Source organism: Panthera onca, chromosome A3, assembly GCF_046562875.1.
Source record: "Panthera onca isolate mPanOnc1 chromosome A3, mPanOnc1 haplotype 2, whole genome shotgun sequence".
Classification (NCBI taxonomy): Eukaryota; Metazoa; Chordata; class Mammalia; order Carnivora; family Felidae; genus Panthera; species Panthera onca.
Window position 1 is genome coordinate 128,294,536 of NC_138341.1, and position 27,231 is coordinate 128,321,766.

Sequence of the window (27,231 nt, forward strand, 5' to 3'; positions counted from 1 at the left end):
CAGTGTGCCTCCCTCTCTGTTTTTCTCTTTCTTCCTTCCCTTCCCCTGTGTTCATCTGTTTTGTTTCTTAAATTCCACATACGAGTGAAACCACGTATTTGTCTTTCCCTGACTTATTTTGCTGAGCACAATACACCCTAGTTCCATCCGCATTGTTGCAAATGGCAAGATTTCTTTCTTCATGATCACCAAGTAACATTCCATTGTAAATGACTGAAGTTTTAAAGGATCACTGGAGGGGGTAGGGTCTGGCTGGCTGAGTCCCAGGAGCAGGCAACTCTTGATCTTGGGGTTGGGTGTAGAGATTGCTTAAATAAATAACTGAAAAATGTTTTCCAAGGATCGCTGGAGCCCGCGGTGCAGAAGGCCGCGAGGAAAAACAGCAGAGCCAGAGACAAGTTTACGGTTTAGGCAGCTACTACAGCTGCTATGAGATATGACGTCTTGGACCTGGAAGGAGGTGGCAACAGCAGAGGTGGTGTCCTATCCAAAGACCTTACACAAGGGTACCAGTCCTCCCGACGGGGTCCCTCTTACCCCTACAACCCTGCCTCGTTCCTTCCTGATATGCTCAACCCTACAGACCACCGCTAGGCACATGCAGTCGACTCCACGAACAAATTAATGAAAGATCCAGGACCAGATCGTCATCACCTACTTGAACGATAGGCATACAGTCAGAACTCAGTAATTGTTTACAGATAGAATACTGCACAATTCTGCGAGGCCCAAGTGGCTAGTCCTCTCTCTACAGCGAGGAAAACTGGGGCTCAGATCGGGGAAGTGTACCCCTGGGGTCCCTCCGCGCCGCCTCGGTTAGACGTTTCCTTCTCAACTTTCGGAACGCAGTCCTCCACACTGGATGGAGAATGCTTGCTCTCAGGGTGAGTCACAACGACCTCACAGGAGCTTCCCTCAAAACGTCCCCGCCCTGGGATGAAGAAAGGCCAAAACTTCATGGGGCCAGAAGGTCCCCAGACGCAGGGCAGTCAGGCGTCCTAAAAGGGCCCTGGCACGGTCCTCCCACCTTCAGGCCACAGAGACGAAGGGACAGAAGGGCCGCCCTCGCGCGGCCGAGGCCCCGCCCCCCGCTCGTCCGCCAGCCCGCGCCTGCAGCGGAAGCCGGAAGCAAAAGCAGTCCCTGCTAGCCCCCGGCTCCGAACTCGGTGGTCTTGGAGGCTCCGCAGGATGGGGGAGAAGATGGCGGAAGAGGAGTGAGTGGGCATTTCCCGGGCGGCGGAGGCGGCAGGGCTGGGCCCCGGCGGGTGTGACAGCTAGCGCCTCAGGCCGCCCTCCGGCCCTGAAAGGCGGAGCTCCTTGTGCCGGTTGGGCAGGACTAACCATGCCGGCGCCAGCGAGGAGGGCGGGAGGGATGGGCCTGGGCCCAGCCCGGCCCTTAAGCCTCCTGGAGGTCAGATCCTCGTGCAGGGAATCGACAGCCCAGGGCAGGCCTCGAAAGCCGTCTGGCCGAAACCGCAACCCAGATTTCACTTTCCCATTTTTCGGTCTTCTGAATATTGGGGAGAGCTCCGCCGCCTCCTCCAGCAAGTCCCCTACCCCGCTACTTAGCCAGCCGCCTCTTCCATTGTAACGGTCATTTTTCTCTTCTGTCTCCTCCACCGAGATTCATTCATTCATTAACTGTTGGCCATTTACTCTATTCCAGGCCCTGGGCACATAGTAGTGAAGGAGGCCGACCAGGAGCCGCCCTCAGGTAGTTTACATTTTAGTGGGAATAGACCATCAATAGGCAAGATGACTTCAGTGCTCTAAAAGGAAATGGAAGTGTTAGGGCGGGCGTCCCTGCAGGAAGACGTGACATGCCAGCTGAAACTTTAAGGACAAGAAGGAGGGATAGGAGAGGGAACAAGCAAGTGCAAATGGCTGGAAGCAAGAAAGGGCTTAGTGTCTTTTAGGGACAGAAAGAAAGGCAGGATGGCTGGAATAGAAAGAGTGAGGGGCTAGCTGAGATGAGATAGAGATGTGTGAGGCGTCCAGTGTCCTCCAGGTACTTCTGGGGGAAGGACCACTCTTTAGTCTGTCTCCGCACGTGCCGGGCACAATCTATTGCATGTTACAGATGCCCTACCTATGTGGAAGGGTAGGTCAAAATTAAGAAGGAACCCCCATGGTTGAAATCTGACTCCCTCACCTGACATCTTTTCGGATATGTCTCTTCAGCTGGGTGGTCATTTCATCTTGGCAGCTTATTTACCCAGTGTGTGCTCTATTGCAGACATTGAACTGGGCCTCAGCAGCGCAAAGCAAAAAAGAGGTGGTATGGCCCCAGTGATTTCAAGTTTGGTCTCAAAGCTTGATTCTGCCGCTGGCTAACTGAGATATTGGCCACGTTATGCAGCCTCTCTGAGTTTCACTTATTCATGGGTAAAAAAGGGAAAGTAATCGTCCCCATCTCAGGCATGGTTTGCCTATGAAATGAGAGGTTGTGATGTTACCTAGTCTCTGGCATGAAGCATTACTCAATAAACACCAGCTGTTATAATCACAGTTGCAATGATTATTATATGAATATTGCCCTATTTAACAATCCCACCCCGGAGCAAGGAGAGCACTGAGAAACGGGACAGATGCCATATTACAGGGGACGTTGAGCCTTTGGAAATCTGAGAAGGATTTTGTCAAGTGGGGTGAGGTGTTCCAACCGGATCAACAGTTGGGTAAATTCAGGTGGCTTCGTCAACTTGCAGCTATAATTCAAGGAAAAGAATGTAAACTGGAGAAATAAAGGCGCCATGTAAATAATGTTGGATCTTGGAATGTGATGACAGTCCAGTGTGCCTCCGTTTGAATCCCTTATTAAATGCCAAAGAGCAGGCAGCATTTTATTTCCACGCTGGCCCCAATTCCCCCCTTGTTTCTGTCCCATAAGCGGCTGGGTTCAGAGCACCTGAAGCCACTGGTACTCTCCTGCTGTGGCAGGCAGGAACTTTCTGGATCAGTTTGGTTCTAAGACTTGTGAATCCATCATCCTCTTTGCCAGATTCCCCTTCTGCGTGTGTGTGCGTGCGCACGTGTTGGTTCTCAGGGCCCATTTCCCTTTATCTAATACTGCTGCTTTTTATGTCCAACAGGTTCCCTAATACAACTCATGAAGGTTTCAATGTCACTCTCCACACTACCTTGGTTGTCACTACGAAACTGGTGCTCCCGACCCCTGCCAAGCCCATTCTCCCCGTGCAAACGGGGGAGCAGGCTCAGCAGGAGGAACAGTCAAGCGGCATGACCATTTTCTTCAGCCTCCTCGTCCTAGGTGAATGTGGAGACACCCTCGTCTGCCATCCTGAGTGTCTGTGTGTGTTGCCCATAAGGTCCACCCTGTCTAAGCCACCATTTACTTGATGTCAAGTCTTCCTTCCATTTGGTTTTTGCGCTTCAGACACTGAGGGACGATGATCAGTTCATAACATAACAGGGTACTCCTTTTTCTTCGTAAAATCGCCGAGCTTAGCAATTCTGAAGAGCTCTTTCTATAATGTCTTAGATATCATTTGGAAGAAAGGAAGGATTTTTGACCGAGAAAGAACCTTGAGCATCTTCTAGTATAGTGGGTTTCAGGCTGTGCTCGTGAGTGTGTATGCTTGTGTAGATGGTGGTGATAATGGAGGCGGGGTAAGTCAAATGGGAGGGCATCTGCCTTTTTGACCAGAGACAGCATTTTGTCACTTTGCTCTCAGGTTTCCATGTAAATTTTATTAAAGGTTTTGCCGCTGAGTAAAAGATCAGACACCCTTGCCCTAGCACACTTTTTTCCTTCCCCTTTAACTTTGCCATTAACTGTGGTTGTGACTTTTACCATATCTGTGTACCACCCGTGCTGTTATTTACTTATGTAATATTTTTCTTTGAACAGATTCACTCATTTTGTTCAACCTCCTCCTGTAACGGGTGAGAAAATTTAGGTCCAGAGAGATGAAGTGATTGACTTGCCTGGTTTTGGGGAGACTAGAGATTAAAATTTGGGTTGCCAGACATCAGTCAAGAAATTTAGGTAATAGGTGATAGTTTAGATGCCCCCCGGAGACCGTAGAGAACTGTTTTAGACAAAAACAAAAAACAAAAAAACAAACAGATGAAACTACGTAGCCACTTTGGACTAGCTGACTAAGGAAGAAATAGCTTTGAATTTGACCCAAATCCACACTCTATTTTGAAGAGTGAAGTTGGCATATTTATATTTTCTGGTTAATGGTCAAATAGTTTTAATATAATAATTTTGTTTGAAATCCCAGGACTTGAGGTGCCTGGCTGGCTCAGTCAGAAGAGCATTCAACTCTTGATCTCAGGGTCATGAGTTCAAGCCCCACGTTGGGTGTAGAAATTACTTAAAAAGAAAATCTTTAAAAAAATAAATAAAATCTCAGGTTTTCAGCCTGAGGTTTCAGCCTTATCTCTCATAGATTCCAAAAAAACTTAAAAAAATAATTTTTTTTATGTTTATTTTTGAGAGAAAGAGAGAGACAGAGTACGAGCAGGGGAGGGGCAGAGACAGAGGGAGACACAGAATCTGAAGCGGGCTCCAGGCTCTGAGCTGTCAGCACAGAGTCCAGCTCAGGGCTTGAACCCACGGACACGAGATCAGAGTCGACTGACTGAGCCACCCAGGTGTCCTGAAAAACCTTTTAAATAGAATACAGAAAAAGTACACAAACCACCGGCGTTCATCGTCCCGTATGGACTTGATATGCCCAGATAATTTTTTACCTTGTGAATGTAGTTGAATTTTGTTTCTGTTTCTAGGGGATGACTTCAGCAATCAAGGACTCTTGTTTCTCCTTTTTACACTGTGATGGTAGTTGAATGTAAAGAAAAACAGTTCTTGGTCAAGAAATCTTTAGTACTTGAATCCATAATCTTGAAGGACGAGTATTCCTAGTCTCTTTAATTGTTGTCCGCTTCATAATGGCAGAGAACATAAAAGGCAGAGACCCGGAAGAAAACTTTGGTTTGTAGTCTCCTTTTTTCATGGGAAGATAAAAAGAATAAGTCAGACTTTCAAAGTAATTTTCAGGGTGTGGAGCGTTTAAGGTTGGTTTGTGCCTGAGACCACAAAGCAGGTGGTTATAGTGCTTTTAATCCCGGCCAAACCCAGCACAGCGGTAACACATCTTTGGGGCCAGAAAGGTCTAAACTGTTTACTAGTGTCGTGTATTTCACTTGGATATCTTTTCAAACAGATGGTAAACCTGGACTTCACAGTCACACTAGTGTCAGGTGCGTTTTGTTTTCACCTAATCAGACCGTTGGCAGTCTAGGAATTGATGTCTCCATTTTTTATGGATAGGTCAGCACGCATTAGCAGAGTGGAATGCTTTCTTTTTAAATAAATTTGAAGACATTTTTTCTCTTGTATATTATCAACAAAATATGTATCTTGTATATTGATTCCTGATTAGATGTCCAAACATATAAATCTGATAAAAAATTGGAGTTCATAGGTATTTTGCTGGGGCGCCTGGGTGGCTCAGTGAGTTAAGCCTCAAACTTCAACTCAGGTCATGATCTCACAGTCCGTGAGTTCGAGCCCCGCGTCGGACTCTGTGCTGGCAGCTCAGAGCCTAGAGCCTGCTTCAGATTCTGTGTCTCTCTCTCTCTCTCTCTGCCCCTCCCCTGCTTGCATTCTTGTCTCCCTCTCTCTCTCAAAAATAAATGAAGATTAAAAGAAAAAAAATTTTTTTAAATAGGTATCTTGCTAACTCACTGAGTACATGAACTGTAGTGAATTGAGGGAAATTGGGGTCCGTGATTTATTCTAGACTTCAGGAACTCCTAACCTGGAACACATTTAACCACTTTTGCTTACTGTTTTAGTCAAGTCAAATGAAATTGTAACTTTTATGTCCTTTAAGCTTGTCAAAGGATTACAGTGTGTTCCCCTTTTTTGAGAAAGGATGCCAAAACTCTAGTTACTTTTGACTTTAGAAGCTTGAAATCAGTTGACTTACATTTAACCCTTGCTGATCTTGGACTCTGCAGAAACAATGGTGAGTCATTTTTATTGACCTACTAGAGTTAACAATTAGCATCATTTGGCACATACATTTTATTTATTTACTTTTTTATTTTTTTTATTTTTTTAAAAATTTTTTAACGTTTATTTATTTTTGAGACAGAGAGAGACAGAGCATGAACGGGGGAGGGACAGAGAGAGAGGGAGACACAGAATCGGAAACAGGCTCCAGGCTCCGAGCCATCAGCCCAGAGCCCCACGCGGGGCTCGAACTCACGGACCGTGAGATCATGACCTGAGCCGAAGTCGGACGCGTAACCGACCGAGCCACCCAGGCGCCCCAAGGCACATACATTTTATATAACTCCATTATGCACATGCATTTTATTTAACTCCATTAAACTGAATGGAGTTACTAAAATTGATACGCCTGTTTTAATGAACTTTCCATAATGATTACTTCAGGCATGAATGTTTAGAAACATTAACTGGCGGTGTACCTACCCTCCATACCTCACAGAAACCTTTGCCTCTTGCTCTGTTTTTTCCAAGGTTACTTGAAAACGTGTACTTGTGTGTGTATCTACATATATCCATTCATATGCACATTCATTTGTAAAGGCACATAGAGCTTGAATTTTGTTTGTTTTAATACAAACAGGATTCAGTAACTTGCTTTTTCATCTCACAGATGCCTTGGAGATCCTTTTATGTTCTATTTTTTTATATCTGCTTTTTTTTGAAGAATGTGTGTTAAAGTAAACATAAAATATATACCATTTTATCTAAAGTGTACGATTCGGTATCATCTAGGACTCTCACGATGCCGATGCAACGATCAGCATTATCTAGTTTCAGAACATTTTCATCACCCCAAAAGGAAACTCAGTGTCCATCGAAAGCCGTCACTCCCCATCTTCCCCTACCCCGGGTCTTTACTAAACACTATTTTGCATTCTATCCCTAGGAATTTGCCTACTCAGAATATTTCAGACACAACTAGAATCATGCAACATGTGGTCTTTTTTTTTTTTTTTTTTTAATTTTTTTTTTCAACGTTTTTTATTTATTTTTGGGACAGAGAGAGACAGAGCATGAACGGGGGAGGGGCAGAGAGAGAGGGAGACACAGAATCGGAAACAGGCTCCAGGCTCCGAGCCATCAGCCCAGAGCCCGACGCGGGGCTCGAACTCACGGACCGCGAGATCGTGACCTGGCTGAAGTCGGACGTTCAACCGACTGCGCCACCCAGGCGCCCCCTATACGTGGTCTTTTATGTCTGGCTTCTTTCACTTAGCATCATGTCTTCGAGGTTCATCCGTGTCATAGCATGTGTTAGAAGTACATTCATTTTTATGGCTGAATAATAATTCCCTTTATAGATATTCCACATTATGTTTATTCACCAGTTGACAGACATTTGGATTGTTTCTGTGTTTTGGCTATTGTGAATAGGGCTGCTGTCGACATTTGTGTATAGGTTTTTGCGTAGATGTATGTTTTTATTTCTCTTTGATACATACGTACATACAGGAGTGGAGCTGCTGGTGGTTGCTCTATGTGTAACTTTCTCTGGAACTCATACTTTGCACAGAGGCCGTACCATATTTCGTTCCCACCAGCAATGGCCTAGAGTTCCGGTGTCTCCGCGTCCTTGCCAACACTTGTTATTTTCCATTGTGTTTTGTTTTATTTTTTAATTATCACCATCTCTTACTCATTGGTCGGTGTGAAGTTGCATCTTGTGGTCTTGATTTGCATTTCTCCAGGGACAAATGAGGTTGAGCATCTTTTCATGTGCTACTTGGCCATTTGTTTGTTTGGAGGGATGTCTATTCTGGTTCTTTGTCCATTTTCAAATTCCATTGTTTGTCTTTTTGTTATTGAGTTGTAAGAGTTCATATGTATTCTGGTTGCTAGACCTGTATCAGATTAATGATTTACAAATATTTTCATCCATTCTTTGGGCCATCTTTTCAGACGTCATTCTTTTAAACGGTTGAAGACCATTCCCTGGCATTGCTGAACCTCCTACTTAGCACTCTCTGTTGATAGATGGTTTTCCCCTTTGTCTTAAAGGGGCAAATTGTTGTTTGATTTACAAGAATAAACTATTTATTTTTAAACTTTGAAGTTTTTTTTTTTTAATTTTTTAATGTTTATTTTTGTGAGAGACAGACAGAGAGACAGAGCGTGAGCAAGGGAGGGGCATAGAGAGAGAAACAGAACCTAAAGCAGGCTCCAGGCTCTGAGCTGTCAGCACAGAGCCTGACACGGGGCTCAAACACAAACTGCGAGATCATGACCTGAGCCGAAGTCGGACGCTTAACCGACTGAGCCACTCAGGTGCCCCTAAACTTTGAAGTTTTTTTTTTTAAAGTTTATGTTTATTTATTTTTGAGAGAGAGCAAGAGTGCGTAGGGCAGGGCCAGAGGAGGGTGGACAGAGGATCTGAAGCAGGCTCCGTGCTGATGGCAGAGAGCCCAACACAGGACTCAAACTCACGAACCATGAGATCATGACCCGAGCCAAAGTCAGGAGGCTTAACCGACTGAGCCACCCAGGCACCCCGAGAATAAACTTTTTCAATTAATTTTTTCATCTAGCTTGGTGCAAAGAAAGATCAGAAACTGAGTGAACTCCCTAGATCTATATTCAGCCCACTTATGTACCTGCCTTTTTAGACAGTAGGCCTGCTCACTAGTCACATGTCGTGCTTACGCATTAGAACATTTTTCTTGCTCTTGGTATTTAATGTAGGAGTTTTCTAACTAGGTTAAATATTTATAATAAAGTAACACCACAGATTGATAGTTGAAAGCACAGAATGCAAGAAGGACAAAATTTCTATATTTACAACTGTTTCCTTTTTCTGGCCACCTGGTGCTTTTTGGTGGGCCTAACAATATCTGGTCTGTCAGTGCAGGCTCTGAGGGTGGCCATTTAACCACTATGCGGATTGTTTAAACATTTCCTTTTACAAAAAAGGCAACAGTTATACTTAGTACTGTTAAGATAGTCCTGTGATTGATGAGATGCTATCCCACCTAGGTGCATAATAAAAGAAAGAGATACGCACACTTGCATTTGGGCCATGAAATTACATTTAGGAATTATTTATGTGAAAATACACTCTTATGGGGGGGAGGGTCCAGAGATACTTATCTCTTTCAGTTTTACGTTCTTTTGTTTCTTTTCGTGACCGCCCCACTTGTGAGCAAAATTAAACATGACTCCTGTTTTGGTGACTGAGGAATGAAGACAGGCGGAAGGGAGGTGGTGGATGCCTATGGCTAAAGGCACAGGGTTGGGGGGCCTGGGGGGGGCTCGGTCAGTTAAGTCTCCGACTCTTGATTTCGATTCAGGTCATGATCTCACAGTTTCTTGAGTTTGAGGCCTGCATGGGCCTCTGCAGTTGCACCCTCTCTCTCTCTCAAAATAAGTAAATAAAACTTAAAAACAAAAACATAAAGGCACAGGGTTGGAATCGGGCTCAACCCTGCAGCACCTATAGTGACATGACCTCTTGAAGCCTGTTTTTGTGCCTATAATCAAAGGAGATTATGGTAATAATAGCTCATTAAGAGGGGTGTGGGGGCTAAATGAGACTGTGTTTGAGAAGTACTCAGTGCAGTGTCTGGCCATGGGGAGCCCTCAACTAGTGGGAGCCCCAGTACCTAGCTGAGGAGCAGGCACCCCATCTTTAGGTCTCGGATGTTCTCCCCACCAGACCACAGTTTTGACTTAGTTCTCTGTGGACTATACTCTCACTTCATTCTCTGTGAAAAGAAAACCAACCCCATGGTGGCAAAACACTTTGTGGCAACATATTCTGTTGCAGTTATATTTGATTAAAGGGATTGATTTCCCTGACTGCCTCCTCCCATTTCAGATTTTCCAGGTGATTACTTCCAAAAAGTTGAAGACCATTTCTCAGAATTAGAGATTTGAATACATGATTGTATAAGGTTTATGCAGTTAGGGGAAAAGATTAGATGTCTGTTGCTCTTTGAGCAACCACTGGAAAATAAACTAGTTCAGGCATATAAAAAATCTGGAGACAATGTTACAAAACAGTGAGTCTCCTTCCAGGTTAAGAAATAAGAGATTGGAAAAAGAACTGAAGTTTCCCATGTCATTGTCCGCTGTCCATTTTCCTTAGCAGCAGCACCCCCCCCCCCCAGAAGTAACCATTGCTTTGAACTTGGTGTTTATTATTTGAAATTGTGCTGTTTTAACAGTATCTTATTTTTTCCCACAGCTATCTGCATCATATTGGTGCATTTACTGATCCGATACAGATTACATTTCTTGCCAGAGAGTGTTGCTGTTGTTTCTTTAGGTAAGTGCTTGTCAGTGATCCTATAATAAAAGCAGTAATAATACCATTTTTTGAGTGCCTTCCTAGTGCCAGAAACAGCATGAGATGTGGTACATGCCCAATTTCATTTAATCCTCACTGCAACCTGCCACGAGGGTGTTATGATCCCGTTTTACAGATGAGGACACCGTGACTCAGGAGTGATGACCTCCTAAAGGTCACATAGAAGCCCCCCCCTCCCCCCCCGCCAACCCCCCCCCCCCCCCCCCCCCGTTCTGCTTCTAGAACTACCCTCGGGACACATTGACCTCTGTTACTAGGTTATGCAGACACCCAAGTCTACTAAGGCAAGTAATGGACACTTAATTCATAGGGTCACTGAATTTTACAGCCAGAAGGAACTCTCACTTCATGGTCTAAGAAGGAGAAATGGCTCACTCTAATGTCAGAATGAGATCTAAGGTGTTCAGGAGTATTCCATTCTACCTCACTTGCATGTCTTTCTTGTTTCCTGTGGCAATAAATTGTTAAGATAACTAGCCTCTGTATGTCAACTATACTTCAGTAAAATTAAAAAAGGAAAAAAAAAAAGGTAATCAGCTCCTATTTAGAGGGAATGAATCAGTGTAATAATAGATGTGAGCTCACATGAAAGTTAATTGAAATGGTTAATGAAGGAAGAAGCAGGGACCTTCCTTCTCAGTAAGGATTAAAATCAAGACAAAAATGTGTTTGGGGGTGCTTAAGGCATGGTAAATAAGGTTTCACTGAGACCCGCTAAGGCATTTATCAGTTTATGATATTGTGTTGTTTTTTCCACTTGCCTACTCATGAGATTTAATTTTCCCTCATCACCACCGATGCTCTCTCTAAGTTAATTTTCTTTGCCTTACAGGTTTGGTTGAGTAATATTTTTATAATACATTGATGGTTTAGCTTAACTTTGGAAATGAATGTTCAGACTTTGATTCCCCGTCCCCTGTCATCGTCTGCATTCCTACTAAGCTGGTTCAGCCCCTCCTGTGTTTTCCCTGGGCTTCACATTACTCCTCTAAGTGGTGCCTAGTTCTCACCTATGAGCTTTTGCATTGCCACCTCATGTGAGCCTTGTAACCCCCCAGTGATGCCATATCTTAAGGAAGAAACACCACTGGATAGTACTGATCTTCAGTCAAGAGTTGGAAAACAATTTTACTTAGAGTTCCTATTCTCTGTTTAGCAGGCTCTTGAGCTGCACATCCCGGCAGATTCTAACAGCCTTAGCTAACGAGATAGAAAGCCTTCAAGGTCTAAGAATGTATGATCATCCCTTTTCTGCTATCAGGACACTGAAAATAGCCTACACAACTAACACCTATTCTGGGACATTCAGTAAAGACTTAAAACACCACTCCAAGGAATGTACAGTTTTGCAGTCAGCTTTCATAGTTTCTTAGAATAAGAACTATAGCTGATGTGTGTTTAGTTATTGTGCCATGGAAATGATGGTTCTTATCATTTGGTTTGGAATGTCATGTTCTTCACTCTTTGAATGTTTGGGTAACTGTAGGTCAGTGAACACCAGTGCTTGTACTAGGAGTTATAGCAGACACTGTCGGTTGCCTACCCAAGGGCCATTGCCCCTTCTTCCTTGAAAATAGAACCCTAATTTTGATCAGGTATCTTGCCACAGTGCACTCAAGGAAGGCGTGCCCCTCCAAGTCAAGACTGCTCTTTGCCATCGTGATAATTCCACTCTCCTTTGCCGTTGATTGGTTGAATGAGGTGAAGGCAGCAAGGCAGTGTGAAACCCCATCCTGGCCAGTGAGACCACGGGGCAGAGTGTGGGGGTGGAGTGTGCCTTATCCTCTCTGATGAGAAGTTTCCCGTACCTTTGATTCAGTTGTGTGACGATCTGATGCCTGGAGCATTGGGAGCCATCTTGCCATCACTGTGGCTCAAAGACAAAAGCCAGAATGCGAAGGATCGCCAAGGAGACAGATGAGAAACCCAGATTCTCGATTGCATTATTGTTTTGTTGAATTGATAGCCCTGGGGCTGCCTGTTGTATGAAATAAGAAACATGTGTTGTTGAAGCCATTTTTAAGCAGGTGTTCTTTTACTTGCAGCTAAAAGCATCTCAACAAATATAGGGCTCTTTCCATTCAAGGGGCAAGATCAGTTCAAATTGATTCAAAGAAAAATTGGCAGGGGTGGAGTTGCAGACCCATTGGCCTTTGGAACCAGAAAACTTACCAGTGACACTGGCTTCAGACTCAGGTGGATCAAGTCTCCTAAACTCAAGTTTTCTCCACCTCTCAACAGTGCTTCCCTCTGTTTCGGCTTCAGTCTCAGGCAGGCTCCCTCCGTGTGATAAGCCGTTCCAGCTTCGGGCCTACTACCCTTACAGGAGCAGTCACAGTGGGAAAACGTGGCCTCCTCTTCTTCCTGTTTCCACCAGAAGTTGTAGGATGAACTCTGACCTCCTGGCTTCCCCATTCTGCACACAGGGTGGGATGGTGTTGGGGACTGGCCAAGGCTCTCCATCCACAGGGTTCACTTCTTCACTGATGGAGCAGAAATAACTGTAGCCTGTAGGGCCCGGTCGTGGGAGGGTTGATGGCAAGTAAATCTTGCTTTCAAAACTTTTGTTAGCTAACTTGGGTGATTGGAATGCTAAGGGTAATTCCAAGAAGAGTGCTGGGGTCCAGAAGGTATTTTTTATTATGTTAGAAGACGTTTGGTTAGAATTTAGAAATGCTGACAAAGCTATCAAAATAGTTTTATATTTCATAAAGCTATGTAAATTGAAGGAAAACTTTTTTTTCTCTTACTGGAGCAAAGTGTAACAAAATATTGAGCTATCCACCATTTCAAGAATTTCCAGCTTTTGTGCCAACGAAGAATCTAGATGAAACTGCCAGAGAAAATAGAGTTTTCATTCTTTAGGGATAAACTCTCCCAGCCTACCTCTTCTAGCCCAAAGTTACTTTTCAGACTGCAGTCATTGAGAGACATGATTGGCCTTTCGTGTTACAGTTAAACATTCAGAGTACCTAAGAAACTATTGGTATAGAAAAGGACTATCTACACTTTAAAAGCACATTTTCCCCCTTCTATTGTCTTGTAATTTCAAATGAGCCTCCAGACTTTTCTCATTGTTTCTAAAAAAAAAGTATCAACATGAAATTCTAAAAATATTTTCTTGACCCTTCTTCAGAGCTTTTGGATACTTTCTGTACTCAGGGAATTTTGTAGCTTAGGCCTTTAAAAAAAAATTTTTTTTTTTTTTGCACAAAGAGCTAGACAGAAAAAGAACAATCCTTTTCATTGACAACTTCAGCTATTTTCATTCTGCTTCATTCCCTTCCAAACCATATGTAGATTCGATGACTTTACTTGGTTTGAATTTGTATCATTTTTTGTGTTCTTTCCTTTTTACTAGTCTTTTCATTAAAGTTCACATATTTACTTCTGTCAGTGCTGATTCACTCTATATTTAGGACTGAAATTTACAAGGAATAAAAAGGAAATAATTGTACTGCCCACTATCCTCTGTCACGTATAGCGAAACAGGAGATTTTCCCTCCCACAATCATACTTTATTTCAGAGAGAGGAAAGGCCAGAAGGGGTTAAGTAAGGGCTGGAAATTTGCCCTTTCAAATGCCAAGGCCTAGCCTGAAGACTACTGATAATTAGAAACACTGGATTTGATCGAATCATTGGTAGGATGCACAAAAGTGCTTCCTTGTCATAACTTTCTTAACTATGTGCCTTTAGTATTATTGACTCGTTCTTGTTTTGACTAAAGGATTTCATTTTTTTTTTTTTTTTTCAGTAGGAGAATAGTGCTCTTTGTGGGGCATCTGGACGGCTCAGTTGAGTGTCTGCCTTTGGCTCAGGCCATGATCTCACGCTTCGTGAGTTTGAGCCCCACATCAGGCTGTCTGCTGTCAGTGCAGAGCCTGCTTCAGATCCTCTGTCCCCCTCTGTCTGCCCTTCTCCCCCTCGTGCACGCACTCTAATTTACATTAAAAAAAATTTTTTTGGGGCGCCTGGGTGGCGCAGTCGGTTAAGCATCCGACTTCAGCCAGGTCACGATCTCGCGGTCCGTGAGTTCGAGCCCCGCGTCAGGCTCTGGGCTGATGGCTCGGAGCCTGGAGCCTGTTTCCGATTCTGTGTCTCCCTCTCTCTCTGCCCCTCCCCCGTTCATGCTCTGTCTCTCTCTGTCCCAAAAATAAATTAAAAAAAAAAAAAAAAAAATTTTTTTAATATCCATTTGTTTTTGAGACAGAGACAGAGCATGAGTGGGGGAGGAGGGGCAGAGAGAGAGGGAGACACAGAATGCGAAGCAGACTCCAGGTTCTGAGCTGTCAGCACAGAGCCCGACGCGGGGCTCGAACACACGAACTGTGAGATCATGACCTGAGCTGAAGTCGGACGCTCAACCCAGTGGGCCACCCAGGCGCCCCCTTCTCTCTAAAACAAACATTAAAAAAAAAAAAAAAAAAAAAAAAGAATAATGCTCCTTGTGTCAGTGGGTGTTTTGAGTGGAAAGCGATGAGAAATCACTCAATTCCTGAGTTACTAACTAAAGGTAACTCCAGAAAAAGCAGATGTAGTAATGATATTTTTAAATTTTTTTTTAATGTTCATTTATTTTTGAGACAGAGACAGAGAGACAGAGTGTGAGTGGGGGAGGGGCAGAGAGAGAGGGAGACACAGAATCCCAAGCAGGCTGCAGGCCCCGAGCTCTCAGCACAGAGCTCCATAGGGCTAGAACTCACAAACTGAGATCATGATCTGAGCCGAAGTCAGACGCTTAACCAATGGAGCCACCCAGGCGCGCCTGTAGTAATGACATTCTAATTGTAGTTAAGTTCTTAAAAAAATTTTTTTTAATTTTAAGACAAAGGGAGAATCCTAGCTGTAACTGTAACAGCTTTTGTTACTTTTTAGACTGTTAAAGTCTAATGCTGACATAGCTTCCAGTGTCTCCCCGGAAACTCCTCGAATCTGAGGGGCTTTGATTTTTATTAGAGAAGAAACAGGCATTCATTTGTGGGTATTAGAGTAGCTGTCTTAGAGGCAGAGGCCAGAGTTGGTTGTCAGACTGACAAAATGATCACATTAGACTCTCAGGATTTTCGAGGCTGTGCTCGAGGCAGGGAGGAGTGCCAGCACAGACTCAGTTTGTAGACACACGGGTCAGAGGGGACATCTTGTTGCTGTTCTGCCATGAACTAAATGCGTGCCCTCTGCGTGGAGTAAGTTCCTCCTTTTTCCTGGAGTCCTGCCTTGACTTACCTAGTTTTATGGTCATCACCTCTTGGCTAAGCCTTTTATCATCCATAGGTTAGATTTTATACTCAAATCTTCCAGTTACACCAAAATAGATAGTCTAAATTTTAAAAATAATAAATAAATAATAACTGTTAAATAATTGTATTCTGAAAGTTGCTACATTGGGGCTGATTTCTCTGACTTCCTCTTGTACCACATAAATGTTCTCCTCTGTGCTTGAAAAAGGTTATTGCTCTGAAAGGGTGAGCTGCTTTAAAAACGAAACATTTGGACAGCCTTTCCCCCCAGAAAACAAACTGCCCTGAAGGATGGATTCTCATTTTAGAGTCTCTTTGGGGTAATTACTGTAGGTAGCAGAGTCAAGGACTGGATTTTCAAACTTACCTTACCAGAGTATAACTTGGCTCTATAATTACAGCTGACAAAATGTGCTAAAAATATATTAACGTATTTTCAAAAAATCATCTGTGGTTAAAAGAGGATTACGTAAGTAAGTATATCCCTTTTTGCCTCATTATATAGTAGCAGACCTGTCTCCTCATGATGATCAGGGTCAGTCATCCCTGCCAGTATCGGTAAGCCTTTTCTAGGCCTGCTGGTCTGTTGACTCAAAGAGCCCAAGGGACCAGGCAGCAGCCATTGTAACGCTTACTATGTGAACCCTGGTGGAAAGGTCACCTTCTGGGAGCCAGGACCTTTCGACCCCCTGAGCCTGTAGTTTCAGGCTATGGGAGCAGAAGTTCTCCAAGTGGGCATCCCTACTCCCAAGGGAGTCTCTGAGAGTGATGTTGAATGGGGCCACTCCTACAGTAAGCAGGTGCTGTGCCCCGCTTACTCTTAGGGACGTAGTGCCCTATAATGGCCATTGGCTTAAGGAGTCAGTCGCATCCCGGGGGAGAGCTCCGGTCTTCGTAGGATGTCCTCTCCGAGCTGGTGCCTCAGCTTCTTTATGAGACCCTCTTACCACTCTGGCTGGCTGGCGGCTTCTGGATGGGGTGGCGTATTAGTGTAGGACCACGTGGGGTCCATGGTCGCACGCCCACTGCTGCACCTCCCTTGCCATAAAGTGAGTCTCTTGGTTTGACACGCTGTTGGGCGGTGTCCCGCTTTAGTGGACCAGACACTTGTGAGCCCTGGGACAGCGGTGCGATCCAAAAGACATACCCGCCGGCATACTTGTCCATCTCAGTCAGAATGAACTACCAGGGTGGAAGGGGTCTGATACAATCGAGTGGCCATCATTGCGCTAGCTGGTCTTCACAGGGGATGGAACCACATCAGGTGCTGGGTGTGGGTCCGTGTGGCTGTCCAGTCACGCATTCAACAACAGCAGCAGCTAGAACAGCCATGGTGGGAGGGAGTCCACGCTGTTGGACTTGTGCACAACTCCCGTCTCTGCCATCATAGCTGCTGTGTTCATGAGCCCGTTGCATAAACACTGAAGCGGCCAAGGTGAGAGGCTGACTGAGTCACCCCTGAACCAAGCTGCTCATGGGGACCTCCCAGCGAGGCCGTACGTAGGAACGGAGGGAGAGGTGTTGATGTCACAGCCGTAGAGGACGCAGAGGCCCGGGGCACCTGTTCATGCAGCGTGCTTGTGCCCGCCGGACCTGGCCAAGCCTGATCTGTAATGTAACACTCGGACCTTACAACGCACTGCTGCTGGGCCCACCCAGCCTTATAACTGGGTGGTTATGGCAACGCCACTTAGGAAGCACAGTTCTGGGCACATGAGCACTTGACGTCCCATGCTCAGATACTCTGTCTCTACCAGAGCCCAGTAGCATGCCAGGAACTATTTGGGTTTTTTCCTCCCGTGTTTTTCGAATGCCGTGTAGTTCTCTGCTGCAAATGGCATGACCTTGTTCCAGAACCCTAGGGATCTGTGCTGAGGAGCCCTCCTATTGAGGCTTGCCCGAGATGTCACACACCATCCCTTTCTACCCCAGATACTTCCGGGGCCAGGGGGTCTGCCAGATGGTATGGCAGAAGCGGCAGGCGGCTTGAACTGCAGCGGGGCCCTTTCTTGTGGTCCCCACTCAGAACGCTCAACCTCCCACAAACCAGTAAATGGGTCAAAGTAGTTTTCTCAAGTGTGGAATATATAGCCTCTAAGCCTGGAGGAGGCCTACCCAGCATCGCGCTTCTTCTTAGTGGTGGGAGGTGGAAGGTGCAAATCTTGTCTCTTACTTGAAGGCAGTGTCTTGTCATGTTTCAGACCACTTGACCCCTACCTTCCCAGATGGGCGGTCCCCTGAAACTTTCTGTCGTCTGAAGCCTAGGTGTCTTATCAAGACATCCACTTGCCACTTCTTGCTTGTTGTGTCAGATTAGCATGCTGTCCCCCTAGTCTAGTGGACCACGGTGTTGTCCTGGGCAATGTCCATATGGTCTAGGTCCTTTGGGACTATGTTAATGACAGAGAGCAAGAGTTAACATAAGGTGCCTGCCTTGTTTGGACTTCTGTGTAATCTTGAAACAGCCTGGGGAGGTCTTTATGCCAGCAGGGAGGTGGGGGCACTTCAGCTGGCCCAGAGGGTCCACAGGAATCTGGAGATTGAAGGTGCTCATGTAAATCTCCCCCAGATGACCCTCCGCCACGTCTCAGAGTCGCACATCTTCCTTAGCAGGGCCTGGCAGGAGAGGACGTACGTAGCTTTACCCTCTTGAGCACAACTTTCTCAAGATCTGCCACTCTTGAAGTCCCGTGCCTGATCTTCGCTCTAGAAGCCCTCCAGCTTCAGCAGGTGAGGGCCTGCTTACATGTTGCCAAGGAGGCCCTCCGACTCTCACTTTGCTCTCAGTTGGTGATTGTCTGAGCCTGTCCTTCTCTCTTTTCAAAACCTTGGCTGGGGGGGCGGGGGGCGCACCTGGGTGGCTCAGTCAGTTGAGCGTCCAACTTCAGGTCAGGTCATGATCTCACAGCTCGTGAGTTCGAGCCCTTCATCGGGCCCTGTGCTGACAGCTCAGAGCCTGGAGCCTGCTTCGAATTCTGCGTCTCCCTCTCTCTCTGCTCCTTCCCTGCTCCTGCTCTCTCTCTCCTGCAAAAATAAATAAGAACATAAAACAAAAAACCTTGGCGGCCCTCCGCAAAACCACACCGTTCCACTGTTCTCATTATTTCCCCCATAACCTCTCCAACACCACACGTGCTGCCTGAGCCACTGCCTCCCACCCCGTGTCCCAACCCAGTCACCACGAGGGAGTCTTAGCAGTGGCACTGCTACCCCAGCTGAGGGACTACCAGTACTTCCCCACCAGTGTTGGGGTCCTCACTGCCAGCCGGCTGCTGAGAGATCCACCTCCCTCCTCGGGGAGCATCCTTCGAGTGTGCTTCCTGGAACCACTCCGCTCTTGGAACCAGTTGTCTTAAGTTGGGAGCCTAAAAGCAGAGTCTTGTGACAGGAGGTTGGGACATGTAATTTATCGAGGGATGCTCTTCATGAATAAATCTGTGAGGACACGAGACTAGGGGAGGAGAAGGAGCCAAACACCGGCAGGGATCTCCGTTTAAGCCCAGCCTGAGCCTCTGTAGGAGGGCTCTGGGGCAAGAACCCACACTGTGGTTGTCCCTCTTTAGAGCGAAGGGGCTGGACTCCTAACGCCCTGTTAGTCATTGGCTGTGAACCGGTGCAGGGTGGGCACAGCTTCCTGATAAGGTGCCTCTCAGCAGCTGACGACGCTCTTCTGGAGAAGGGGACAGGTGTGAGCACTGAGCTCGGCCTTCTCAGCAGCTCACACAGATGGGCTGTGTGAAGACAGCTGGGCAGGCCTCGCGGCGTGAGAATTAAAAATGCCTGTAACCTTGATCCACCCATCCCTCTTTCAGGGGTTTTTCCTCTGGATGCCCCCGCACACATGGGAAATCATGTATTTACTCAGTTGGGAAGGGCAGTGATAGCAAAAACCTAGAAAAAAAAAAGCCTGGAGACTCAAGTTTTCATTGAATACTCTTTGGTACCTTTAAAAATTTTGTACCATGTGCACCTGCTATATAGTCAAATAAAGATAAAATAATTCACTTTTAAACAACTCTGTATCTGCTATTTACTAGGTAGGTGATGCCGGGCCTTAGCTTCAGTTTCCCTATCTGTAAAGTGCAGGTGATGGTGCCTTCACGTCCTAGAATTGCACATACTAAACATGCTCATGCATAGAAGCCACTTAGTGTGATGCCTGCCTGCTGAGTAATCAGTAACTATTAGCTGCTGCTGTTAATATTATCATCTGTGTTATCATGGTTTATTGCCTTGCAGGGTAACTGTGGGGATGAACTAAAATAATGTGTATTTTATACATCAGCACAGTGCCTGGCACATAGGATGTGTGTGTGCTTCTTTTTCACACAGGGCAAATTAATACATGTATATATATACACACACATGCACACACACGTATACATACATGTATATTATGTGTGTGTGTGTATATATATATATATATATATATATGTACCAGTTCAAATATAGATATGTGTATGTATATATATGTACATCTTTTTTAAGGGAATTGGGATCAGGTTTTGCAACCTGATTTTCTTCCTTAAAACATTTTCAATGTTTTTCCTGCAACATTAATTATCAGGATCGTTGCACAGTGATGCAGGTAGAGCAGATTGCACCCTGGGAGGGAGGTGAGGGTTCACGGGTTGTAAAGGCAGGTGTAGTCTGCCTGTGTCTTAGCGTCATGAACTGGTAGGATGTCGAGTCCCTTGCTAGCTCTGAGCCATTAGACTGGCTACTTCAACTCTGAGCCTTCATACCTGAAGCATTCTCTGGAGGATTAGAAATAACTTAAAGCGACAAATCCTAGGGGCGCCTGGGCGGCTCAGTCAGTTAAGCATCCGACTTCAGCTCAGTCATGATCTCACGGCACGTGGGTTCAAGACCCACGTCAGGCTCTGCGCTGACAGCTCAGAGCCTGGAGCCTGCATCAGATTCTGTGTCTCCTTGTCTCTGCTCCTCCCCTGCTCATGCTCTGTCTCTCTCTCTCTCTTTCTCTCTCTCTCCCTCTCTCCCTCTCAAAAGTAAATAAACATTAAAAAAAATTAAAGAGAATTGCTTAAGTAGTAATAGTAACAGTAGTGATAATATCACATCATATTTTACAAAGCTTTCCAATGCCTCATAAATAATAATATAGAAACAAGCTTAGGCAATAGAATAATTATGATTATAATCAATAGATGTAATAATAATTATGAATAATTATTTTTCAAATGCAGCTGCTCCATATGTAATTACAAAAGCATTAACCATGGTATTAAACTTTGGTATACATTTACAAGGGAAAGGGAAAGTTGAGGTTTTAGTAGAGCAGAAAAGCGCTAGCTTTGAAAATGAAATCGGAAACCAGGAAAAGAGGTTCAACTTCCCCAGTAATCAGGAGTGATTACTGAATGTAGATTAACTGTCAGATGCAAAGTGAAACAGTGCAATGCAACTTCTTGCCCATCATATGGGCAACAGTGTTATTCGGATGATATCCAGGGTTCGTGAGAATGGGGGAGCCTCTGGTGCCCAGTGTGAATTGGTGCAGCACTTGGGAGGACAATTTGGCAACATCCTCAAGAGATAAAAATGTGCTGTGCCATTCATCGTCTCTGGATCTGCCCTAGGGCAACACACTTCCACAAAGAGGCGTGAACTGACAGGTTCATTGCAAGTCCGCTGTGAGCAGCACACGATGGGAGACAGCGATCATCTGGGGACTGATTTAAAAAGTTGTGACTCTTGAAAAATTTAAAATGTAATTCACATACTGTAAACTTCACAGTTTTAGGGTGTACAGTTCAGTGTTTTCAATATGCTCACAGGGCTGTGCAACATCACCGCTATCTAATTACAGAACGTTTTCATCGCTGCAAAAAGAAACCCTCTACCTACCTACTAGCATTCACTTCCCATTTCCTCCTTTCCTCCTACCCTGGCAACCTCCATCCTGCTTCCTGTCTCTGTAGATTTGCCTAATTCCACACATTTTGTATCAGTGGACTTGTAAAATCTGTAGCCTTTCTTTTAATGTGACAGGTTTATTGAGATATATAATTCACATATGAGTTACCCATTTAAAATGTACTCTCCGATGGGTTTTAGTATATTTGCAGAGTTGTGCAACCATCACCACAATCGATTGTAGACATTTTCATCACCCCAAAAAGAAACCCTATTCCCTTTAGCTATCACCGCCAAGCCCCTCTTCCCCAGCCCAAGACAACCATTTCTATCTCTATAAATTTGCCTACCCTGCATATTTCATATAAATGGGTCATAAAATACATGTCTTTTGTGCCTGGCTTCTTTCACTTAGCATTTAAAAAAAAAATTTTTTTTTTAACTTTTATTCATTTTTGAGAGACAGAGAGAGACAGAGCATAAGCGGGGAAGGGGCAGAGGGAGGGAGACACAGAATCCGAGCTGTCAGCACAGAACCCGATGCAGGGCTCGAACCCATGAACCGTGAGATCATGACCTGAGCCGAAGTTGGACACAACCGACTGAGCCACCCAAACGCCCCAAATGTTTATTTTTGAGAGAGGGAGACACAGAGTGTGAGCAGGGGAGGGGCAGAGGGAGGAAGACACAGAATCTGAAGCAGGCTCCAGGCTCTGAGCTGTCAACACAGAGCCCAACACGGAGCTTGAACTCACGGACCATGAGATCATGACCCGAGCCGAAGTCGGACGCTCAACCGACTGAGCCACCCAGGTGCCCCATCACTTAGCATGTTTTCAAGATTCATCCACCTTGTAGCATGGATCCCTCTGTCTCTCTGTCTCTCTCTCAAAAACAAACGTTAAAAAAAGAAGTCCTTAAAATGTATACAAAATTTGGAAAGATAAGAAATAAAAAGCAGCTGGGGAACCCTGGAGAGGTTAGAATGAGTGCTTTCATGCCACCTGGAAAGTTGAATTGGGCAACTTGTGTTTTGAAAATAGGTTCATTGACTCCCTTTACAGCTCAGATCTGTTTTGTCTTCGTCTATCTTTTGAAGTAATTTTGTTACTGTCTTAATAATATGTACCAGTTCAAATAGTAGAGAGGCTTATAAAGTTCAAGTTGCTCATCTCCTCTCTTCACCTGAAACCCCTCCCCCACAGCAATGAGTGTTAGTGCAATTCCTTTTCCTGATAAACTTCTCTGTTTCGTATTGTCTTCTCGCCCCACCCCACAAAGTGTGTTTCTTCAGCTTTCTGTTGTCGATGTGGAAAAGCTCCTTCCTCTGCAGGGGGAAGTGGGTCTTTGTCTGTAAGCGTGGACAGTGGTCTTCAGGCTTGCTTTGTATCACCCCCTACCGGAGATGGTGACTTAGGAGGTCTGGAGTGCTGCTCAGGTGTCTTTCTTATAAAAAGCTCCCATGGTGATTCTAGGGAGGCAACAGGGTTAAAAATCATTTATCTAGTGAGTAACAGAGCAATCTTAAATTGTACCCGTGATGCTTCTTTGAGAATTATTTTTGGTAGGTTCTTTATGAGAGAGTAATGAGCCTGTCAGCCTTAAGGAAACACGCCTGAACTTAGATGGTCTGTTTCGTTCCAGGAATTTCACAGAATTTTTACTTTAGGTTATTTTTAGCATCGGGGTTTTATCTCTAACGAAACGCTCTACATAGAGCTGCCATCTGAGTCTAAGAAAGTGATCTGGGATTCTTTTTTGAAAATGGTAGGAAAAGCAGCATCAGGCAAACTTAGCATATAAGCTTTTGGTCGTTTCACATTGAAAACGGGGGGATGTAGCAAACCGACAGGCGGAAAGACTGTCCTTGGGTCTGGTTTCGTCAAGCTTTCCGTTTCCCCAGCTGCACCCCTGCCCCCAGATTGTCGTTGACTTCATTAACGGTACGTTTACCTGAGATGCAAATGAGAAAGGAACTTGTGACTGAGAACGTCACACTGATTTCCATTCTTAGGTTTTCAGACATAAGACTTGCAGAAACCCATAAAAGCTATTTAAAGACATAATAATCAGATTCTGTACGATGATAAACCTGAGTAATCTTTCTCATAAATTAAATTATGTTCAACTTTACATTTTCTCTTCCAGGTATTCTCATGGGAGCAGTTATAAAAATTATAGAGTTTAAAAAATTGGCAAATTGGAAGGTAGGTTTACCCAACTTACGATTTTTATTGATTATCTTTAATTTTAGGAGCACTGATGGTTAGTTACGGTGGCTTATCATTGCTTCACCATGAGGGAAGTTTATATTGTCCCGTGAATTTTTTAACGTTCTGTTGGATTAGGGTTGATATCATTACCTCGGACTTCTCTGAAAAAGTATAAATCTCACGAGTTAACATGGGAGCACTCAATGTCCTATTTTGTTATTTATTTGCATTTTTATCACCTTAGACTAACCTGCTCTCTGGGGGAAAGTCTCTAATTAGCATAAAACATGTATCAGTGGTTACCGCTGACAGTGGAAGATAAAATGTATTTGTCCAGCGCCAGAGCTTACAGTATGCTTTATACACTGTAGCTCATGTTGTCCTCATGACAACCACATGATGTAGATGACCACATTCTGTCATCACTCTGGTATTACAGATAAAGAAAGCGACCACAGAGAGGTTGAGACACGTCCAACATCACAGAGCTAGAAAGTAGTTGAGCCTTCTGTCCAGCCCTGCTGGCCCCATGTGTTCTCTGTTCTCCGCCACACTGTGCTGTCCTCAGGGTGTGGGTGTTCATACCCTCATGTTCACACAGTGGGTAGAGCGTGAGCATCATCTTGTGGTACAAGGACTAAGTGAAACTCGAACTTAAATGTGTGTACATCCATAGTAAGTACTGAGATTAAAAAGTATGTGACGGAATTGATTTTGAGGAGGGGAACAAGGTTCATTTGAAAATATTAAAGAGTTATGTGGCTACACTTCATCCCATTCAAACTCTTCCTATTTTGATTCTGCTTCTAGGTGCTAGGATTCGTTTACCTGTGAAGCTGTAGAGTGTAAAATGTGCAAAACAAGTCGCACAGTCTGACCTAAAACACAATTTGAAACTGTTATAAATAATACTTAGGAAATGTTGTATGTATTAAATGGAATCTCAAAATCTATGTTGAGCTCCTGCCATTACAGAACTCCCCTGAGCTGGGGAAGGGACTGGGCAGGCCTCACTAGAGCCCACTGTGAATGATGTCTCTGCCCTCCTACAACTGGTTAAATTGAGTCACCCTCACAGTGGCTCATTCTAGGGCAGGGGACACAGACTGTAACCCTTGCCCTACTCCTAGATACAGCCTGATGTGTTTTGATTGTGCTTGATTTAAAATCAGTTGCTCAAAATTGGAATTGACTTTTAAACAATTAAAAAGCATTAGCTTTATTTTAAAATATTTTCTATCTATATAACTTTCTGGGAATTTCACATAGAAATCTGAATCTCGAGCTTCTCTTGAAGAAGCAGAAACTTTTTTTTCTTTTGGAACTTATATCTGTTATTTAAATTTATTTTATGTTTAATACATTTATTTAAATTCAAGTTAGTTAACATACAGTGTAGTACTGGTTTCAGGAGCAGAACCCAGAGATTCATCACTTACGTAGAACACCCAGTGCTCCTCCCAGCAAGTGGCCTCCTTAATGCCGGTCACCCATCCAGCCCCGTCCTCCAACCCGCCTCCAGAAACTCTCTTAGCACCAGGCCCACATTCCACCCTGCAGAGATCCAGCGGCTGCCCCTTCCGGGAGTGCTGTGTGGCCAGGGAGGCCTGGGAGATGGTGGCCCCTGTTCGGAGTGGTGGGAACAGAGGAGGTGGGGGGAGATCGTCTTCCACTTTTGAGTTTTATATGCTTCGGTTTTGTTGAATCTATTGTTCAATAGATGTTACTTTTCAAGTTAAATAATAGTAATGTATTTAATAGTACAGGCAAGTGAACCAGAGTTGGGTAGGGAAGGTAATGGAGTGCCTAAAGAGCCTTCCAGGCAGCCTGGGCTTGACCTCAGAGAAGGGGTCTATCAGGCCCTCTGAGAGATGGGGCAGGCTTCCTGGAGGAACAGGTGTTTGTGGAAAGCCAAAGCAGGAAGCAGGACACCTGTTTGGAAACCAGGTGCTGCCGGGAGCAAGATAAGAAAAACAAGGAGCTTGGTGTTCATTGCATGCAGTTCTTTGGCCAGACCGTCCCGCTGGGCCTGCCTTCCGCCTGTGTTATCATGTGCTTACATATTTATTTCTTGAAAGCAACTTGCTTTTTTTATGTATATACATTTTCTTGTAGTAGTTTTTTTTTAAGGCTCTTGTTGTGGTAAAATATACATAACATAGGGGTGCCCAAGTGGCTCAGTATGTTAAGTGGTTAACCTACTGACTCTTGATCTCTCACAGTTTGGTTAGTGGGATTGAGCCCCAAGCCCCCGAGGCTCCGCGCTGACAGCTGGAGCCTGCTTGGGAGTCTTTCTCTCTCTCTGCCCCTCCCTGTCTCTCTCTGTCTCTGTCTCTGTCTCTGTCTCTGTCTCTCTCTCTCCGTCCCTCTCAAAATAATAAATAAGCATTTAAAACTATATATATATACGTAACGTAAAATAGCGTCTTAGTTATTTTTAAGTGTACATTGCACTGGGGTTAAATACCGTTCACAGTGTTGTATACTCACCACCATTATCTGTTTCCAGAACTGTTGCATCATCCCAGACAGAAACTCTACCCAGTAAACAACTCCCCAGTCCCCCCGCCCCACAGTCTGTTCTGGTTTCTATTTTTTCAGTATTTTCTATTGTTTTCGTAGCCCCCATTCTACTTTCTAGCTTTATGAATTTACCTATTCTAGGTACTTTATATAAGTAGAATCATACATTTGTCCTTCTGTGTCTGGTTTATTTTACTTAGTGTGATGTTTTTAAATTCATTCATACTGTAGTTTGTGTCAGAATTTCCTTCCTTTTTGTGGCTGAATAATATATACGGGTCTTTGTTGATCCATTCACCTGTTGATGGACCGTTGGGTTGTTTCTCCCTTTTGGCTGCTGTGAATAATGTTGTGAATGCTGGTGTGCTATATATGTTTCTTTTAAAGGAAACATTATAACACTGCGGAAACCAATATTTTTATAAATAAATATGATAAAAACAAAGGAGTAGAGATGCCTGCTGAAGCCCCTGAGATCAAGCCCGTTCTGTCAGAAAGGGAGATCAGCACATTGGAGAGAGGCTTTACTGCCTATAACGCCAAACTGTGGTGTCTTTGACTTAATTGAGACCAGAAAATGAATCAAAAAGAGTGGACTTTCTCAATCTGGGGGCATCAGTGGTATATGGCATCCACTGCCCAAGTGTCACCTAAAATCACCTTATACCATCTGCGGGGAGGTGTTGCCAAAAAGAACCTGGGATCTTTCTGTAACACTATTCACTGCAAGGCGGTACATGCATAAATTACCAAAACCGGTTGGCTTAAGACCCCAGAGAGTTATTCTCTCAGAGTTGTAGAGGCCAGAAATCTGAACACAGGATGTTGGCAGGGCCGTGTTCCCTCTGGGAGCAAGTCCAGGTGGTAGGAGAGAATCCTTCATTAGCTTTGTAGCTTCTGGTGGTCCCAAGCATTCCTTGGCTGTGGCAACATAACCCCTTTCTCCTCTGTCTTCACATGTCCTTTGTGTCTGTGTGTCCTTTCCTGTCTCTTATAAGGACACTCTCACTGGGTTTAGGGCCCACCCA

General features: G+C 44.6%; 1 protein-coding gene across 3 annotated transcripts in view; it reads left to right on the forward strand.

The window, feature by feature from the left end:
• Positions 1-1,085: 1,085 nt before the first annotated feature.
• The window catches only part of SLC9A8 (solute carrier family 9 member A8), a 70,175-nt gene continuing 44,029 nt past the window's right edge, over positions 1,086-27,231 (forward strand). For 2 of the 3 annotated variants that reach the window (XM_078443964.2, XM_078443963.2), the window contains exons 1-5: positions 1,087-1,214; positions 1,667-1,714; positions 3,093-3,271; positions 10,230-10,310; positions 23,616-23,674. In XM_078443964.2, the coding sequence (XP_078300090.1) occupies positions 1,189-1,214; positions 1,667-1,714; positions 3,093-3,271; positions 10,230-10,310; positions 23,616-23,674 (393 nt within the window). In that variant the 5' untranslated portion in view covers positions 1,087-1,188. Of the gene's footprint in view, positions 1,215-1,666; positions 1,715-3,092; positions 3,272-10,229; positions 10,311-23,615; positions 23,675-27,231 lie in introns of all 3 variants that reach the window. The other variant, XM_078443962.2, reaches the window with a different exon arrangement.